The sequence below is a fragment of the Aulonocara stuartgranti genome (genome assembly GCF_965226115.1).
Source record: "Aulonocara stuartgranti genome assembly, chromosome: 7".
Taxonomy (NCBI): domain Eukaryota; kingdom Metazoa; phylum Chordata; class Actinopteri; order Cichliformes; family Cichlidae; genus Aulonocara; species Aulonocara stuartgranti.
The window spans coordinates 48,246,094-48,264,126 of NC_138945.1; the positions used below are offsets into that span (position 1 = coordinate 48,246,094).

The following is an 18,033-nucleotide window of genomic DNA, read 5'->3' on the forward strand; positions in this document are numbered from 1 at the left end:
AGGAAACCAGTGGTGTTGTTGCAAGCAGAGGAGACATCCCTTTCTGGCCACTGAAAGAACTGATGTTTAAGGCACTTTCACACTGGCTTCAGTCAGCAGATCTACACTCTCAAAATCACAGTAAGTTAAGTGCACTGCACAGTAAAGAGGGGGCACAGCTTTGAAGTATTTGAGCAAATGTACTTCAGTCAAATCCACCGAGAAACACAGAGTAACACAAAGAGCTAAGTACGCACAATCGCTCTGCTCTTCTGTGACATCGGCGTGTGCGTAAGTGCGCACCACTACACGACTGCCGGCAGCCTCTGCGTGAGTCCTCGTCAGCGCCAGACTGAGTCGTGAGTTTTGCAGTTGCCATGGAAACAGAGCTGCAAAGTAAGCTGGCAGCTAACAAGAGGGGGTTGTTGTTGCTGTTGTTGTTGGGGAGATTAAAGAGAACGGGGGAGAAAAATTTTATTTTTTGGGCAGATGAGGAGAGAGAATCTTTTTTTCATCTTTCCAGTGTGCTACCTTCATGGCATGGGGGAATATGAATCCTCACACATCAGCTGCCAAAACACACAGATGTACTGCAAAAGATACACACGGGGGGGGGGGGCTTTTGGCATGTGACCAGGCATGTATGCACACTCGGCCACACATACATGTGAGAAAAAGAGTTGAATTTCTGGCAGTCAAAGATATGTATGTGTCCCAGTTGAGTTAAGTGAGTAAATAAGATCCAGCAGAGATTTTTCAGCTTTACTAATCAATAATAACTTAACCCGGTTTTCATTTGGGATGAATATTTGCTTTTTTTTATGAATCATTTACATAAAATTAGCATTTTTTTGCCCTACATCTTTTAAAAAAAGGCTTTGATGTGCATCGGTTAACATGCTATCAGTTTAAAATCTTTGTAGACTCAAGCTTTCCATCCCTGCTATAATGATTGTGTCTTCATTTGTAACTCATTATCTCATCTGGAAATTGTTTATATCTGAATTTTTGTTGTTTTAAATTAGAGGTCCGGATATATCTGATTATATCTGATAATAAATACATCCTGACAAAGTCTACAGACATATTTCTGTCTATAGTGCTATAGTACTGCATTAGGCTACGGTAAATTAGGATTTGTGGATAATCCTGCCTTAAGTGAGGAAGGTTACTTGATGTTCATGTTAGATATTTATATTTCATAGTTGTATCATTTTGATGGGCTGTTTATGTGTAATTTAAAAAAAAAAGTCTTTTAATTTTTTCCCAAAATGCCATCAGTTATATTATTATTTTAATATAAGATCACACATTTTACTGATCACACTACATACTATTTACTACATGTAAACTGAATATAGCAGGCAATGAGATATTCTAAAACCAGTGTTGGTTTCCATTGGCAATGATGTGCATTAAACCACAAGCACGTGCTCACTCCATCCTTATTCGTGCCTCACTGATGACTGTCTAAGTTGGACATATATGATTGGTTGTTTTACGTAAGCTGAACCAAATTGAGGCCTTTATCCAAAGCTTATCAGTCAAATTAATAAAGCTGTTTCTTCACATTTCAAGTGCTGCTGGAGCTTTAATCGATTCATATTTTAACAGACAGAAACTGGATTTGAATGACTTGCCAGATAATAAAATATAATAGAATAACGTGAAGCTTTTCTAGAAAGCAGCACCCACTTTGCTATTTGTATCTATGTTTGGGCGTGTGTGTTTTTGTGTGCGGACCTGGTTGAGGTAGTGATATTCCTCAGGTTTGAGCAGGTGGAAGGCCTTCCTCTCCTCTTCACTGGCTCCAGCCAACAGGTAGTAAAACACATGGTAGTTCCTACAGAAACACACAGAAACACATTAGAGCACTGATGTCAAACTTCTTTATATTTTTCGTAGGTCACATCCAACTCACTTTGATCTTAAGTGGGCCAGACTGGAGAAAATCCCATTTCTGTCAGTGTAAAGAAGTTTAACTGTACGTTTAATCCCTTGGATACCTCAGTATGAGAAAAAGAAGTGATTTTTCAACTGTATATGTCAGTTTTTGTACATGATAAAGAATTGCTGCTGATATAAATGTGCTTAAACTGTAAGAAATATATGTGTAAAATTACAGAAAAAGCCTGACTGTCCTGTAGTTTTAAAACAGCACGATTTTGTTAATTATTATTTAACTGTGGACACGTTGTACAAAAATAGAAATGTCTGTAGTAAATACTGAAAAGAAGCAAGAATTTTTCTTTGTTTTAAGTGTTTATCTATTACTTGATTACAGTCTAAAATTTATGCCCCCCTTTATATTTTCCAAACGCATCCAGTGGGCCGGATTGGAGTTCTTGCCAGGCCGATTCCGAGCCCTGGGCCTTATGTTTGATACTCCTGAGTTAGACGGTGAAGAAGGAAAAAAAAGAAAAAGATTTATTTTTCTTGTATTAATTTCTTTTAAATTTCCTCAGAGGTGAACTAAGGACAGCAGCTTTCATATCTCCCCGCTGTGCCGAAACGGCCCCTGAGGAGGAGACTCCTTTCGCGTTATCTGCGGAACATTTCTTAAAACAAACCTGCAACATGTAACAGATAAGTCACCCCTCTGACCCGGCGGTCTCACATTTCAAGACAAACAAAGCGGCAGTGTGGTGTGTGGGCTCAAGGTAACGAGTTGTGATTAACCGTGACAAAGGCTGGGGCTTTGGCCAGTGTGCTGAGAGGTAATTCTATTACAGCTGGAAACGAGTTTCCCTTCTCTGCAGAGGGACACTTACTGTTTGATGGAGTGGTGGAAACTTATAAAACCCACGGAGGATATTAAAGACTCCCAACCTGTAAGCTCACGTTTTCTATCATCGCACCTCTCAAATAAAAGATGCTATTACATAATCTCTACATCCGATTCCAAAGTATTGCGATATTTTACTCTGAGCTTCATGAACTGCATATATACAGGTTTGGTAAATAATACATGGACTTGGCAGTAATGAGTTATCCAGATGAATCCAGATAAAGTTGCTTAATGAATCCAGCTGTTACAGGGCAAAGGTTACTCGTCATTTGCCCTGAACGCAACCGTAAACACAAAAGAAACAAATGCACTCAACCCCAAATTATTCTTTCTGACCTTCCACAAAGAACTGTTTTACAACCTTTTTTTTGCCACAGAGTTTTTCTTCACACTAACCGCTGACCAGAATACAGTATCAAGTAGCAAACCTCGTGATCGACTGCTTTCAGTCTTTTTTGGGCTTTTATTTTTGTAAGACCAGAAAAGCAGAGTTCATGTAGGTAAGGTACCATGGCTTTGCCCAGAAAACTTATGTAATCCATCAGGCTCTCATTCAAATACACCAATCAATGACTTGAATGCCTGAATGAAGCAGTGAAACATAAATGGGTGGCTATCAGCTGAACACTGTATTAAGTATTAAATCTTCAGTTTAAGTTCATTTGTGATTCCACACGAAAGATTCCAGGGTGCATGTCTCCAAAATCATCTTCTGGTTCCACAGAAGAAAGGCCTGATTATTCAAGATTGTGTATGAGAGGAGAAGAATTTTAAATTCAGTTCTGCATTTAACCGGCAGGAAGAAGAAAATAATGTGGGAAAAATGGGGTCTCTCATTCAATGCGTTAGACAACATAAAACAGGGGCAACTTATAAGATAACAACAATAACAAAAAATACCAACAAGCAAAAACAGTATCCACACTTGGGATTTGCGTGACGGCTCTTGAATACAGTAAAGCCCCCTCCCTTGTAGTTTCTGCAGAGTCATTAAGCCCCAACAGTATCCCTGGAAAGTTCAGCTAGTTCACTCCCTAGTGCTTTTTCCTCTCCGGTGGGATCGTACAAAGGCAACCTGCCACTGAACCGACTTTAAGATTTAAGATAGTTTGCAGTTTATCATCCTTCTCCCCCACCTCTGTGGTTCAAGGATGAACCGTCTGGGAGGTCCTGACTTTAGTTTCTATCCTATCAATATGGCCGCCAGAGCCTGTCATCAGGATGAAACAAAAAGCCCAGACCAGTCAGGGTTAGAGCGATTAGATGACTGTTGGACAGTTCCCCTCCTCCCCACGCATGAAGCTATTATGCTGGTGGGATCAGTGGCTTTTTTTTTTACTGTCACCTGGGAGCGATATGATGAACTGTTAGGGTGTGTCTCTGTGTTACCTGAGGCAAGTAAAGCTATTTATAGGATGTGGGTGCAGGTGGAGACACGTGCATGTGCGTGCATATGCCCAACGTCAGGTAGATGAGTTCTTCATACACATGTGAGTGTGTTTATACGTATAAAAAGTAAAAATAGACAGTTTTACACTGTTATACTGGACAGGAAATATGACTCCTTATGTAATATCTCGAAATCTGTATCACAGTATTTGTCCCATTCTGTGTCAATAAATGCCTAAACTCAGAGGAAAACCTGAGAGTTAAACAAAGGGCAGAGGTTTCAGTCAGATGGCCACCTGATATATCCTTGCAGGGGAAATGAAGACTATTTCAGCATTGAGTTTCTTAGACAAAGAGCATGTGAGCGAAAAGATACGCATTTAAGATCTTAGCTTTCAGGCAAGTGGAAGTGTCTCAGTGTTTCATGTATCATATTTAGATTATTTATGGCTGCACCACCTCTAGCTGCGCTTATTGAAGTTCGTTATTTTCACCTTTTAGAAATGTTCACAGGAAAAATTGGATTTCCGTTAAAGGTGGAGTCAAAGCTAAACAGATTATTTTTGATGGATTTTAAATCCACACAAAGCAAAGACTTGGATTCTTTCTGATTAACAAGATGTTATTTACATTCAAAAGCATGAGAGCTGCTGCTGAGTCATTCTAGGTGTGATAAAACAGCGATCCATACTGATGAAACAATGTGGAAAGTGAGCCAAGTGCTGCAGATGACAAATCTTCTAATGATGTCTGTATGGGTTTATCCAGCAAAAAAAGAAGAAGAAAAACAAACAAACAAACAAACAAACAAACAAACAAACAAACAATATGTGATCTGCACTCACCTCTCATTGTGCTCCTGGTACACCAGACGTGATTTCTCCAGCAGGTACTTCTCTACGTATGCGCTGGAAATAAACATAAATGCAGCCGCACTAAGTCACAAGAGTAATTTAAGAACAAGCTGCTGTAATTATGATCAGAAATGAACAATGTTTCAATATCACATGGACACTGAATGTGCTTTTTTTTGCCATACTCATCCTAAACAGGGCGTTTTAACAGATTAGCAGACAATAGGAAGAGGTAAGAGGTATAATTATCTGAATTGTGGTTTTTAATAGTTTGTCAAATGAGAATTTACATAATCGCACGTCAATAATGGCTGAATGTTGTTTTTTGTAACTTACATGTTTATATTTATAAATCATAGCACAATATTAAGAGATATATAAAGTTAATAATAATAATATACATAAATTGTAGGCATTATTCTGCTATTATATCTGTTATTAAATTATTTCTCAAGTCAGATTCATTTTTATAACACCTTTAAAAACAAAAGCTGTTGACCAAAAGTGACAGACAAAAATAAGAAAACAAAACAAAACAAATTTTTGATTAAAAAAAAAAACAAAAAACGAGTAAAACAACATGAAATGTGTATCTAGTAGAGCTGGAACGATATATTGATTTTTAAGACTGATAACAATATTTGGTGATTCTATTCAATTCAATTCAGTTTTATTTATACAGCGCCAAATTACAACACTCGCCTCAAGGAGCTTTATATTGTAAGGTAGACCCTACAATAATACATACAGAGAAAAAAACCAGAAATCATTTGACTCCCTATGAGCAAGCACTTGGGCGACAGTCGGAAGGAAAAACTCCCTTTTAACAGGAAGAAACCTCCTCCTCAGGCTCAGGGAGGGGCGGGGCCACCTGCCGTGATCGGTTTGGGTGAGAGAAGGAAAACAGGATAAAAAACATGCTGTGGAAGAGAGCCAGAGATTAATAACAAGTAATGATTTGATGCAGAGATGTCTATTAACACATGGTGAGTGAGAAAGGTGATTGAAGAAGAAATGCTCAATGCATCATGGGAATCCCCCAGCAGCCTATGATTCTAAAATCATATAAATGGCCCAATATTTTTTTTTTGTTTTAAACAAAAAGCTTTTAACTAACATTTCATGCATGTAGTAATTTATGACTCTTTATTAACACAATATGACAATAAGCTACTTTCGGCTGCTTCCTTTAAACAGCGAGGACATGTAATCTTGTTTTATTGTCAAAAGTCGTGGATCGCTTGATGCACTGCCCGACTCTGCTCGGATCAGCTCGTTGTTTTGTTTGTGGTGTTCCAAGCACATGTTGCCAACAGCTAAGTTGCAGAGCGCCCTCTGTCTCATAAATGCCGATACACTGGCAAATAATATCGGTCCAGCTCTAGATATGGCTTCTATAGATGTGTTTTATATGTCAGCATGCATCTCTCACCCCCTGACTGTGCCACTCTCCTGATAGTTGACCTGGATGAACTTCCCAAAGCGGCTGGAGTTGTTGTTATGGGCCGTCTTAGCATTCCCAAAGGCCTGAAGAGAAAACAGAAAGGATTACATATCAGCACGCACAGGTACAAGGTGCTGGCAAGCTATGATTAACAGTTTACACCTGTAAGATAAACCAAGTATCAACAGGTTAGGGTTAGCATTCAGATTTCAGTAGATGTTATATCTACCAGCTCTGAAGAAAAGTAAAAAAAATATGTTGAAATATGTTGACATATGAAGGGAAAGCTACCAATCACAGCACTGTAACAGAGGCCATGAGGCACAGGAAGGGGCCTGCAAAAGGGGCACACACACAAATACACAAACACGCAGTTAAAACTCACAGTCAGACACGTCAGTCACGCACTAAACTGCCAAATTCCTCTGAAGGCAAACACTGCAACACTGAAAACAGACACAGTCACTGCTTGTGGGAGTCTGTGGGCATTTCTGCTAACACACACACACACACATAGAGAGAAACTATCATTAGAGACCCCTGGAGGACTCATTCAGGTTCTCATTAGCAGTCTGATGGGCCTCGCTGGGTTGGTTAGTTAGGCAGAGGAGAGGAGAGGCAACAGGAGAGGCAACAAGGAAAGGGAATGCACCACAGAGATACAAACGAAAGGGAGGGACAAGAAAGAAGACAGAGCTCAGACATAAAACAAAACAAAACAAAAAAGACCAAAAGAGTATGAAGAAGGGATGATCATTTGTGAGAGAGGACATGATGAAAAGAGAAAAAAATGGGGAAAACTAAGTGAAAAGAGAAAAAAGAAGGAAACAAGCCCACAGATAAAGATATGGCAGAAAATAAGAAGATTTTTCAGAGAGGATAAAGTGGTAGCAATGGTAAATTTTCCGGCTGATGCAATCAGTATTTTGGAGCGATGATAAATTACTTCATAAAAGCCAGCAGAGTAAAAGGGTGGGGGAGAAGGGGAGCGGGGGAGAACGGTGTGGGCGTCGGATAATTGATTGTGGCTTCTGGGTGAATACTACAGCTCAGGAATAACACGGTTAATAAAAAGTAAAACCCTGCTCCAGAATCAGGCTTTGATCTCTGTGATGATTCATTTAAAAACAGAACTTGACACACATTCAGCGAGCCAACCGGGACAAAGCAGCCCGAAGAAAGAAGCAACAAAACAAGGTTTAAGTAAGGTTGATGTCGTTCTTTTTCCAGGCCTTTCACTTTCATACCAAGCAACAGCTTCCCCTGCACATCCATCTTTTAGACCCCTGTTGGTCTTTAATGTGTGCCAGTCTTGCAGTGGTTGACACACAATGGTAACTACCAAAAAAAACTAAAAGGAGGCAAAGGCGGAGAGTGGACTGGCAGTGAGATCTCCTTTGATTTCCCGAAATGTAAATCGAAACTGCAATTCAGAATGATAATGACAGAGCTTTCATCCTCAATCGTTCTGCTGTGGGAAATACTTCCAGTTTAAAGTCTGAAGGGGGAAAATCCACTTCCTGAAATGATTGAAGTGAGCAGCCCTAACAGAAACTGTCACTCACAATCATTAACAAAAAGAAGTGATAAATGCACTGGTACGATGTATGTGAAAAGGACACTTGCCCGTCGCACATCTGTTTGCATGCATGTGCTAAGCCCCACGCAGTTTGTGCGTGTGCTTTCTGTTTATGTTTGAAAGAGATTAATAAGCAGGGCGGCACAGTCTGGATGATTTACTGTTGAACTCTGCTTCATGGTCAACGCCTGCTGCGACCACAGCACAGGAAAACACACGCTATGATTAGTCTGTGCGCGTGTGCGTCTATATGTTCGTGTCTGCATCAGTGTGTGCTCAATGTATGAACGCGAGGAGACGAAGCGGGAAAACAGATGCAAAACAGAGACAGAAAAAAAGGAAAAAACTAAGCTAATCAAGAAGAACCTTAACTTTATTTGGACTATTTATTAATAAATAGTAAATAAAACAGAGACAGTCTTTGTTGCCACGCCATGCCCCGCTATCTTATTTTCTAATTTCCTGTCTTCACTGTACTGTTTCGGACAAAGCCCCCAAGCAAACCGTATTTCCTCAACCGGTAGTCAATTTGAAGTCAGACAGGAAGGGGGTCTGGTAAACATGAACAAACACGGGGGAGGGGACACAACAGTAGTCATATGATATAAAATAAAAGCCCTATTAAGAAATGAAGGGTTTCTATCGGGAAAGAAAGATTAGCAGTACAGTATTAATCATTAGAGTGCTATAAATATAAACAAGGAAACTAGATATTTTGATACTAGTCTGCTTCAAATGAAGCACATTTAAGTCTTGTGCATTTGAGGTAAAATAAGGCACCAGCAACTATTTGTGAACATTTTAATTTAAAGTAAATAAATAATTAAAAATCATTTTAAGTCAATAGCAAAAGAAAGGTGGCAATCCCTGACAAGGAGGAGGCTGGGGTGGATGGATGGACCTAAACAGGAGAAATCTTCATTTTCTTTTTTAGAAACCAACAGCGACTTAAAAACTTCCTGTCATGTTTATACAAATGCAAACTGTGACCTAGTTTTACTCCGAACTGGATTTAAACAACAGTTTCACAGGTATGAGAAAAAAAGAGGCTTCCACTGTCACCTATGAAGGGAAAACAAAAAATGAATAAAGCTGTTAAATTATTAGAGGGATAATATAAGATTTACTCTAAGTGTTTGAAATATTGACTGGTTATATTATGTACTGATGACCTACTTTAGTTAAAAATCTCTCTGTTGTTGCCGGGCAGATAACAAAGACTGATAAGGAAAGATGCTGTGAAAGGAGGGGAATTAGTTTAATGCAACCAGTTGAACAAGCGAGGACTAAAATATCTTAAGTCATATTTTATCACATTGTTTTCTTCAGATGCTGTCAAAATACAAGAAGCATTTATTTGATTGAATATATAAGTCAGTTCATTTCAATATCAAGCACCAAAAATTAGACAGGCTTCTTTGGCGTTATTGGTGCATTTAGCAGTAAATTGCATGTCACAAACATTCGTAAATCAGTTTGCACGCTTGATTTTATTGTTTGCCTCCCTAAAGTTTGCACCTTGAGGAAGGAACTCCCAGAAATACACAGGAACAGGATATGTTGCAAAAGTATTCCCACATCTTACACCTAATTTTTCACTGTGCTCTCTGTAAATAACAACAATACCTTTTTTTAAGGTTTGTGCTGGTGCAATATGTTAGTAAATCTGGCCTCAAATTTGAATTTGAATTGAAAATCCAAAGTGACTCAACATAATCTGAATTAACCCCAGCCTTCAGTGCATAGCCTGTGGGACCATATGGAGTACAGAAATAAACAACTTAAATGTGTTAAAAGCAGCTCACCACAGCGTCCACTTATACAAATGAAAGATACACTGCTTCCCGGCAATATGTCACATTTTATGCCGAAGCAAATGTGCTGAGCCCAAGGCTTAATCCAGCTATAACACTGTGTGCGTGTGTGTAGGTTTAAGTCCAAGCGTCATTCTAACAATATGTTAATGAATGCATATGTGCTGTGGTAGCCCTGGCGGGTCCTTCCATGCTGTCACATTACGTTAGGAGCCACTTGTTTTCTCCACTCCTGCAGAAAGCCCGTGCTCTACAAGCACTGAGGAAGCAAGCAGTGGTTCTCCTATTTTGGGATGAAATTTTGCATTTTATATGTTGAAGTGGAGTGGGGGCGAGATGGGAGCTAGGATGGTAATTAGCATGTCAAGCCTTTCCTCAAAGCGATGGCTAAAATTGGTTTGGATACCAATTCTAATAACATGCTTTCTCCCTCTCTGTTACTTTCTTTCCCTTGTTTCCCAGCAGAGCCACAGTATTTCCTCGTACACTTTCAAAAATCATTAGGTGACCTAGTTTATGAAAAACAAGTGGAGACGTGCCAAAACCACTGCTGGGCTAGCTTCCATTAGATAGCTTTCTGTGTTTCAGGGAGCAGTGAGTGCTTCAAATGACTGAAAATGGTTTCAATTCCCCAAGTTTTTAGTTTTAAGAGAGAAAAGTTTTCATGAATGAGTCAATTATGAATAATGAACCAATGGAACGAAATCCCTGTTTTCCTTGTTATTAGTAACAATCATTACTTTTTGTTTAATTGGATCTTCTTTAAGCATGCTACTAGCCTATATTTGTACAAGTTCTTTATCTACTTTCTAGGCCAACCATAATGATGAACATAAGACATTTCTTCATATTGATTTAATAAAACATGGAGGCTTTTTTTCTTGTGCCAAATATGTTCCCTCTAAAGGTTAAAATGCTAATAACATTAGCATGACGAAGAGATGTAGTCCGTTAGTTTTGGTGGGTTGTTAGCTCTGTTGTACTAAATTGAAACAATGAACACTGATGAATTAAGCATGAGTCGCAATGAGTCAAAGTCATCGGGCAAATTCACTACAAACAAAGTGATGCACAGATAAAATGATGCCAGCGCTATTTAACTTTGTGTCCATCTCATCCCCTCCATCCTTACACTGTTGATTTTCTGTATGACGTGTGGTTTAACAACATCTGGAGCAGCAGAAATACCCCGAAAACAGTTTTTCAGGATGACTTCATGCTGTGTGGATTCCTCCAGAAGGCTACTCATAAGCCCAGAGGAGTTTCTTTTTTTCCCCCCTCAGCGGTAAGTGCCCCTCACTCACAGCTGAGATGACATCACATTGCATTCCTCTGCAAGCAGGTGCAGCTCGATTTTACATGGCAGGCTGGGAAAAACAGCATATCTGTGCAAGTGTGTGTGTGTGTGTGTGTGTGTGAGGATTTGTGTCTGTGGTTGGGGATAGCTTCAATGCAGCCCTTATTCTAGCTGTGCAGACGAGGTTGTAACGCACGCACATGCAGCCGACCAGGTGGTTGCGGCAGTGTCAAATGACAGCATTGTGCAAGTGTGTGTATGTGTATGCAAATGTGCGTTTTTATTCATCTCTGGATGTTCCTGCTGATCAATGCACTGCTTGTAAACAGGAGGGGAAAATGAGATACGGGAAACAGTTTCATGTATATTGCAAAAACCAGCTTGTATGTCGCGTTATATATAGATGTGATGTTTGGTGTATGACAGTTTTGTCCTCATACAAGAAAAAAATAGCACGATGGTTAAATTTTTTAAAATTACAGCGTCGTTGTTACGCTCAATATGTGCAAACATAAACACAGGCAGAGCTTAAAATCTCCTTAAGTCTTTAACCACATCTAGTATAAACACACACACACAGAGACGCACTAAATTCACTTCAAGAAACAGATGACAACATTTAACCCAGACTGCTTGGATCAAATGTAAATAAACCGTTTATCTCTAAAACATCAAAGACTCTAAATTACATAATAAAGTTAAGCAATAAGATCTTTGCTTCATCTGCATCTCATCTTCTCTTTTTAACTTTCCTCTGTCCTCTGAATCCACTCCCCCAATTCTTGTGCACTCCTCAACTCTTTTTCTGTCCTTTCCTCTGGACACATGGGATGAGCTCTCCTTTTCTGGGAAAAAGAAAGGTTGGGAGTGAAAAAGAGGTGAGGATGGAAGAAGGAGGACTGCGGTTATGTAATCACACAAGGTAGGCCTTTGTGTGATTACACACAAAGGTCACACAGCAAAGAAGGGGCCACCGCATAACAGCAAGCATGAGGAGAAAGGACATGGGGTGGTTTAGGTAAAGGAGAAGCCAATCTTATTACAATGATCATAGCACATGTATGTACCCGAACTCCTCTGAGATGCCTTGATCAATCTGGATGAAAGTTACTAAAGAAACTGCCTAGGGTAACAAATGTTGATGATTATCAACATATGTTTAGCTTTTGGGAATTAATTTGTAAACATATGAGTGTAATAAAATTATATACATTATGTGGAATAGCTGATCTCAAAACATGTGGTGACATGTACGTTCCCACGTGTTTGCAAACTCTCCTCGCATTTATCGTACATGGATTGAATTCTTGAGCTTGCACATTACCTTTTTTCAACATATCTTTCTCACGAAAACACACGACAGTCACAAAGTATGATTCTATATACCGGATTTACAATACTTCAGATACATGTTTGTGTTTTAACACACAAGTAAAGCGAAAAAGCAATAAAATATGGGCTCTTAGCAAATATATAGACATACATGCACACACTCAACCCTCTTGTCTGTAGAATATAATAAGAGTGAGTGCACTAGCTTAATAAACACCAGATAAGAATTTTTACTGCTAAAATGAACCACAAAATAATGTTAGCTGATTATATTAATATTAATATGAGCTAGCTAGGACAACAGTTACTAACCGATAGCTAGCTCGGACAAACCATTAATACAATTAGTATGTGTATATATATATATATATATATATATATATATATATATATATATATATATATATATATATATATATATATATCTTATTAAATTAGCTAGCTTTTCTGTGCATTTCCACCCATCTTGTTATTTCATAAGCAATACAGCATTAATGCTGTCAGCAGGGATGTTCCTGCATACAAAACGTTTCGACACCCACCACAAAGATTGGGACTTCCTCTAAAGAAAAATCGACAGAAGTGAGATAAAGTTTTATTTTTGTAACAATTTATATGTTCTGTTTATTTCTTCTTCTTTTTTTAAAAGTGTGGTTTCATTTACTCAAACAGAAAACTCATTGGTTTGTTTATTAAATGGCTGCAACAGAGGTCTGTGCAATTCCTGTTATGTAGGGTAACATCAACTGTGCCAGCTGCCCTTAGTTAGCACCCTAAGGCGCATTTCGAGCTCAGAAAGGCCCGTGTAAGTCGCTGTTACATTGCATTCTTCCTCGCTGCCTTTTTCACCAATGTTCATCCAGAGTCGTCCCGTGTGTAATAATTCTTTTTCAGTCCTACTCCAACGCTTAGAAATAAAATTTGAGCTTGCTATTTTAAGCTAGCCATTATATAATCAAGATTATATAATGCTGCTAAAACAACTGTGTGGAATTAGCATTAGTGTTTCCTACAGTATATAGTGAATTTTTGAAATATAGTTTAAAAAAAAAAAAAAACAGCTTTCACTATGTTATGTCTTGGGTTTTTTTTTCCTCTCTCTGAGTGAGTTACAAATCTGCTTGCACAGAATACAAACAGGGGATCAGCTCTACAAGCCAAAAAATGACCCCCTACCTCTTCTAATCACTAGTAATCACTTTTCCTTGACCTTTAAGGAAAACATGATTAGGTTATGGAAAGGTGTGAAGAAGACTTAGGAAAAGAGAAGTACAGCACGTGTGCGTGCCATGTTTTAACCACAATGTTCAAAGTTTGGGCTCCAAAACACACACCTTACTTTACTGTAAGGTGTGGTTACGGTTTGGTTTCATGTAGGTCACATGCTGTGAGCACTAAGCTGCCACACTTGTTTTTCCAGGTTAATTCACTCAGTCAGGAACATTCCTAAGCAAACATCACCCCAAGGCTCATTTTTTTCTAACTGCATTCTTAAATTTGGACACCGATTACTATGCAAACAGTCAGGTCAGATCCACTGTACCACATGCTCTGGTTTTACCTTTCGGCTTCATCGCTACCCTCCACGGGGCTGTATTTAAGGGCTAATAATGCTCTGATATTAGGTGACACACTCTGAAATGGTTTCTTTCATGTGGTGAGCATGAGCCGTTAACGTCATGGCTTAATGGCTGGTGCTTGACATGAAAAACCTTACTGAATAACAACGTCCTCCAGTTGATAAAATGCCCAGAATCTATTGCCCAATTTGACCACAAGAAGAATTAAAACCAGGGAAACAAGTTGACATTGGCCTGCTGATTCACAAACGTGTCTAACAGCTGTGAAAGATAAAAGGCTTATTCTCAATATATATAGTTGCACTTGTGTGGATTCCACTACAGAACATTATTTAACACAAGAAACACCACAAGTGCGCAACAACATTAATCCAAAAGATGCAGCAGAGTGTTTCTGCTCATATCTGGCACACTCCACGCTTGCATTAGTCATCTGCAGCTCTGTGCCTGTGCCAAGATCATCATGTTAAAAGGAGCCCATTATTTCATTCACACATACACGTATAAACACAGTTGTGTATTTATGAAGCCCGTTCACTGACTCATATTCACTTCCTGGAGGCTTATACTACTACTAACTCAACACTTAGCCTAACCTTAAAACAGACACTTGTGTTTAATGATTTAACCTATAAGAACTTGGTCTTTCTACCCATATTGTAATTTTCTTTTCACACAACAACATGAGTAACACCTTAGAGTATATCAGCATATCCAGGCTTTCTTTACATTAGCTGGTTTGACAGTCAGAGATAACAAGTATCATGATGGTGGCCATCAGCTTTCTTTGTTACCCAGGCTTCCTGTTCCAGGCTCTGTGTGCACTCACATAAAAATGATGATGAAATGATGAAAATTGATCAGCTGAGCACTGCCTACTCCAATCATTCACACATGAATGAGTGTTAAAGCTCTAAAGAACGCAACAAATAAAGTTGTAACCAGGAACTCTGGTGCAGCAAATAAGATAGGACAGTCATGTGACTGAAAATGGGCATGTGAATTCATGAGTGTTTATTTTAACACTAACATTCGTGTTCATTATGCTCTTGATGCTGCTGTTTACTTCTACTGCGATAGCTGCACACTGGAACTTCTTGGTGATAGATAGCCTTTAAATATAATAATAAATAAAATAAAGATCAAATATTAAATTTACACACATAGATAAGCTTTCACTATTCACCCGTCAACATTCGATAATTTAACCTGATACTGGAAGAAGAGAAAACTGAGAGCATCAAACTTTTAGTCTGTATGAAGTGGTTTGTATACTTAATCACTTTCCTTTCGAGATGGAGCAATTATCTATGTGTATTTCCATTCCTGCATGGTAATACTAACATAACAAAGACGAATTGGCAACATATATATAATATCTTTTTTTATGATGTAATTACTGACTTCACAGCAGTTTCCACACTTAACAAAGCCATCAACTGGATCCTTTGAAATTCCTATCTGGCCCTTGGGGCACATGTTTGACACAACTGGCCTCACCTTTTCCTATCATCACAATAAGGCTGATGGTAGGGAGAAAGCTAATGCTAGCTAAGTGACTCCTTTTAATTATAACAGCACAGGGCTCTGCTGCAATGGTCAGTGACTCAGCATGTACTGAAATAACATGAATGACATTCAACACAAAGCAAAATCAGTGTATGTGATGACAGCGTTTGGGCTCATCATGTCTTTATTTTTGAACTCATGTATATTTGGTGTTCAGGTTTTACAAAAAAAACAACCTAAAAACACAACACGGCTGAGTGAAGGGGTTGCCGTTAGCTTGGACTACCAGTAATTGCAGCATGACAAGGCTGAGAAAACTGTCAAACTAAAAAGAAATATCAGAACTTTGGATTCATCATCTGGACACAGTGTTTAAGTGTTTCAACACTCATCAAAGTGGCTTGTTTAGCCTCAGCTGACTGCACGTTTCTCCAGCCTTATAAACAGTACAGCTGTAAAACAGCCAAAACCAGCACCAAAGCCTAACAATTAGCCACAAGTTCAGTTTCATGATTGTTGTACATTTTTTGTGTGTTCACAAACGTTTTGGTGCGTGTCTCATGTGTGTCCATCCTTCAGAAAATAGTGCCTGAGCGCATCTGGTGCTGTCACATGGGCAGAAAAATACACGTCCCACGCAGCCAAACACATGTGAACACGTGTTAAAAAGAGCTCCAGAGCACACTGAGAAGAAGAAATATCACATCTTTGTCACAGGTTGTCTCACATGCATACACACACATTCTCTCTCTCCATAAATGGCTGCTGTCGTTGTGTGCCGGCAACACATCTGGATCCTATTGGCCCCAGGAAGGGCTGAACACTCAATAAAAGCCTCCTTCCACTGCAGAGGACTGTCAACAGGCCGTCCACCACTGTCGGCGAGGAGGAGGACAGAGAGAGGGACAGAAAAAGAGGGAGGCTAAGGGGAAGAGGAGGACAGGAATAAAGAAAATGGACAGAGACACAGGCAGCAGGAAACGTAGAAGAAGTAGCAGAAGGGTGATTATAAAGACAGGGAAAAAACAGCTCAAACTGCATTGCCATTTTTATGATTTAGTACCTTAACCTTTCATCACAGTAATACCATGTTTTATTGGATATATTCAATTTCTAATTTATTTTATTTAAAGAGTGCCAAATCACATTTGCGTCAATGTGCTTTATACAGTACGGTAAAAACCCTGCAATAATAATTATATAATAGAGAGAAAATCCCAACAGAAACCCACTATGAGCAAGCACTTGGCAACAGTGGGAGGAAAAAACTCCCTTTTAACAGGAAGCTATGATGGGTAGTCGTCTAATTATAGAACTAAAATAACAAAAACTGTGTAGATTGTTCACCTTCAGAGTAAAAGTTCTCAACCTCACAGCGCAAACCAGCAGGTTTCAAAAGGCGCGACTTTTAGTTTGAAGTTTAGTTTAGTTTTTCGTTAAGTTTTTCTTGCTCACAAAGTAGGAAAAATGCATAAATACTGCTGTATGTGAACGTGCAGAGACAGGGAGAGAGAGGCATGCAGGTCTGTATTTAACGCCTCCTGAAATATTTATTACTAAACCTATTCTGAAGAACCGACTTGAGCAGTGTTTGCTTGTGTGTACTGCATACCTATTGTTTTTCTGCAGATAAAAACAGACACCTTTCAAGAAACGTGAAGGTGCCCAATCAACCCCAAACCCCCTTCAGTTGGATCCAGCGCTCTAACACACCACAGCTTCTCAGGCAAACCCTGTGAATATGTGGGAGTGCGCTCGGAGCTGGCGGCGATCCTGTAACGCAGCGCGGTGTGAATGACATAAAATGTAACTCAGCATGCGAGGTGGTGTGGGAAAATCCCACGACTGAGCGTGTTGAAGTGTTAATCCCCCGAGAGCTGGACCTCTGCATGCTGCAGTGTGCAACTGTGTGTGTGTGTGTGTGTGTGTGTGTGTGTGTGTGTGTGTGTGTGTGTGTGTGTGTGTGTGTGTGTGTGTGTGTGTGTGTGTGTGCGCGCTGCAGTGACAGATGATTAATTTGGGGATTTGACTGGGAGGAGTGTGTGTAGCCTGAAGTGCATTTATATTTGGATGTTGCAATGCAGTCTGTTTATGCATTTGTGAGACAAAAGTTTCCACCTAGCCCATGAATGGTGTAAAGAGCAACATATTTCTTCTGTGAAGAGTTTACAGTAATATTGCTAAGAAAATGGGTTACTATAACAGTTACTACCGACCGCACAGATAACTTTATAAACAATTTTTGAAGAAAATAAACAACCAATTTATTGCCTATTATTAAGTTATGAAGCAGCATTTCAGCATGCGTTTGGCTCAGTGGCTAAAATCACACTTAAAAGGTTAAACCTCTAATGGTCTAATAGTAATTCACACACTTATGAAAGTGGAAGCCTCCGTCTCTGCAACTTTTTGGAAAAATGTGACAAAATCAGACATTATGATGATATTTTAAAAAAAGGACGGACAAG

General features: G+C 39.2%; 1 protein-coding gene across 17 annotated transcripts in view; it reads right to left on the reverse strand.

The window, feature by feature from the left end:
- The window catches only part of LOC309709734 (unconventional myosin-IXAa-like), a 155,694-nt gene that overhangs the window by 71,110 nt on the left and 66,551 nt on the right, over positions 1-18,033 (reverse strand). For all 17 annotated transcript variants that reach the window (XM_082538521.1, XM_082538520.1, XM_082538527.1 and 14 more), the window contains exons 3-5: positions 6,443-6,537; positions 5,002-5,064; positions 1,723-1,822 (exon numbers count right to left, since the gene is read on the reverse strand). In XM_082538521.1, coding sequence (XP_082394647.1) covers positions 1,723-1,822; positions 5,002-5,064; positions 6,443-6,537 — 258 coding nt within the window. The remainder of the gene's footprint in view (positions 1-1,722; positions 1,823-5,001; positions 5,065-6,442; positions 6,538-18,033) is intronic.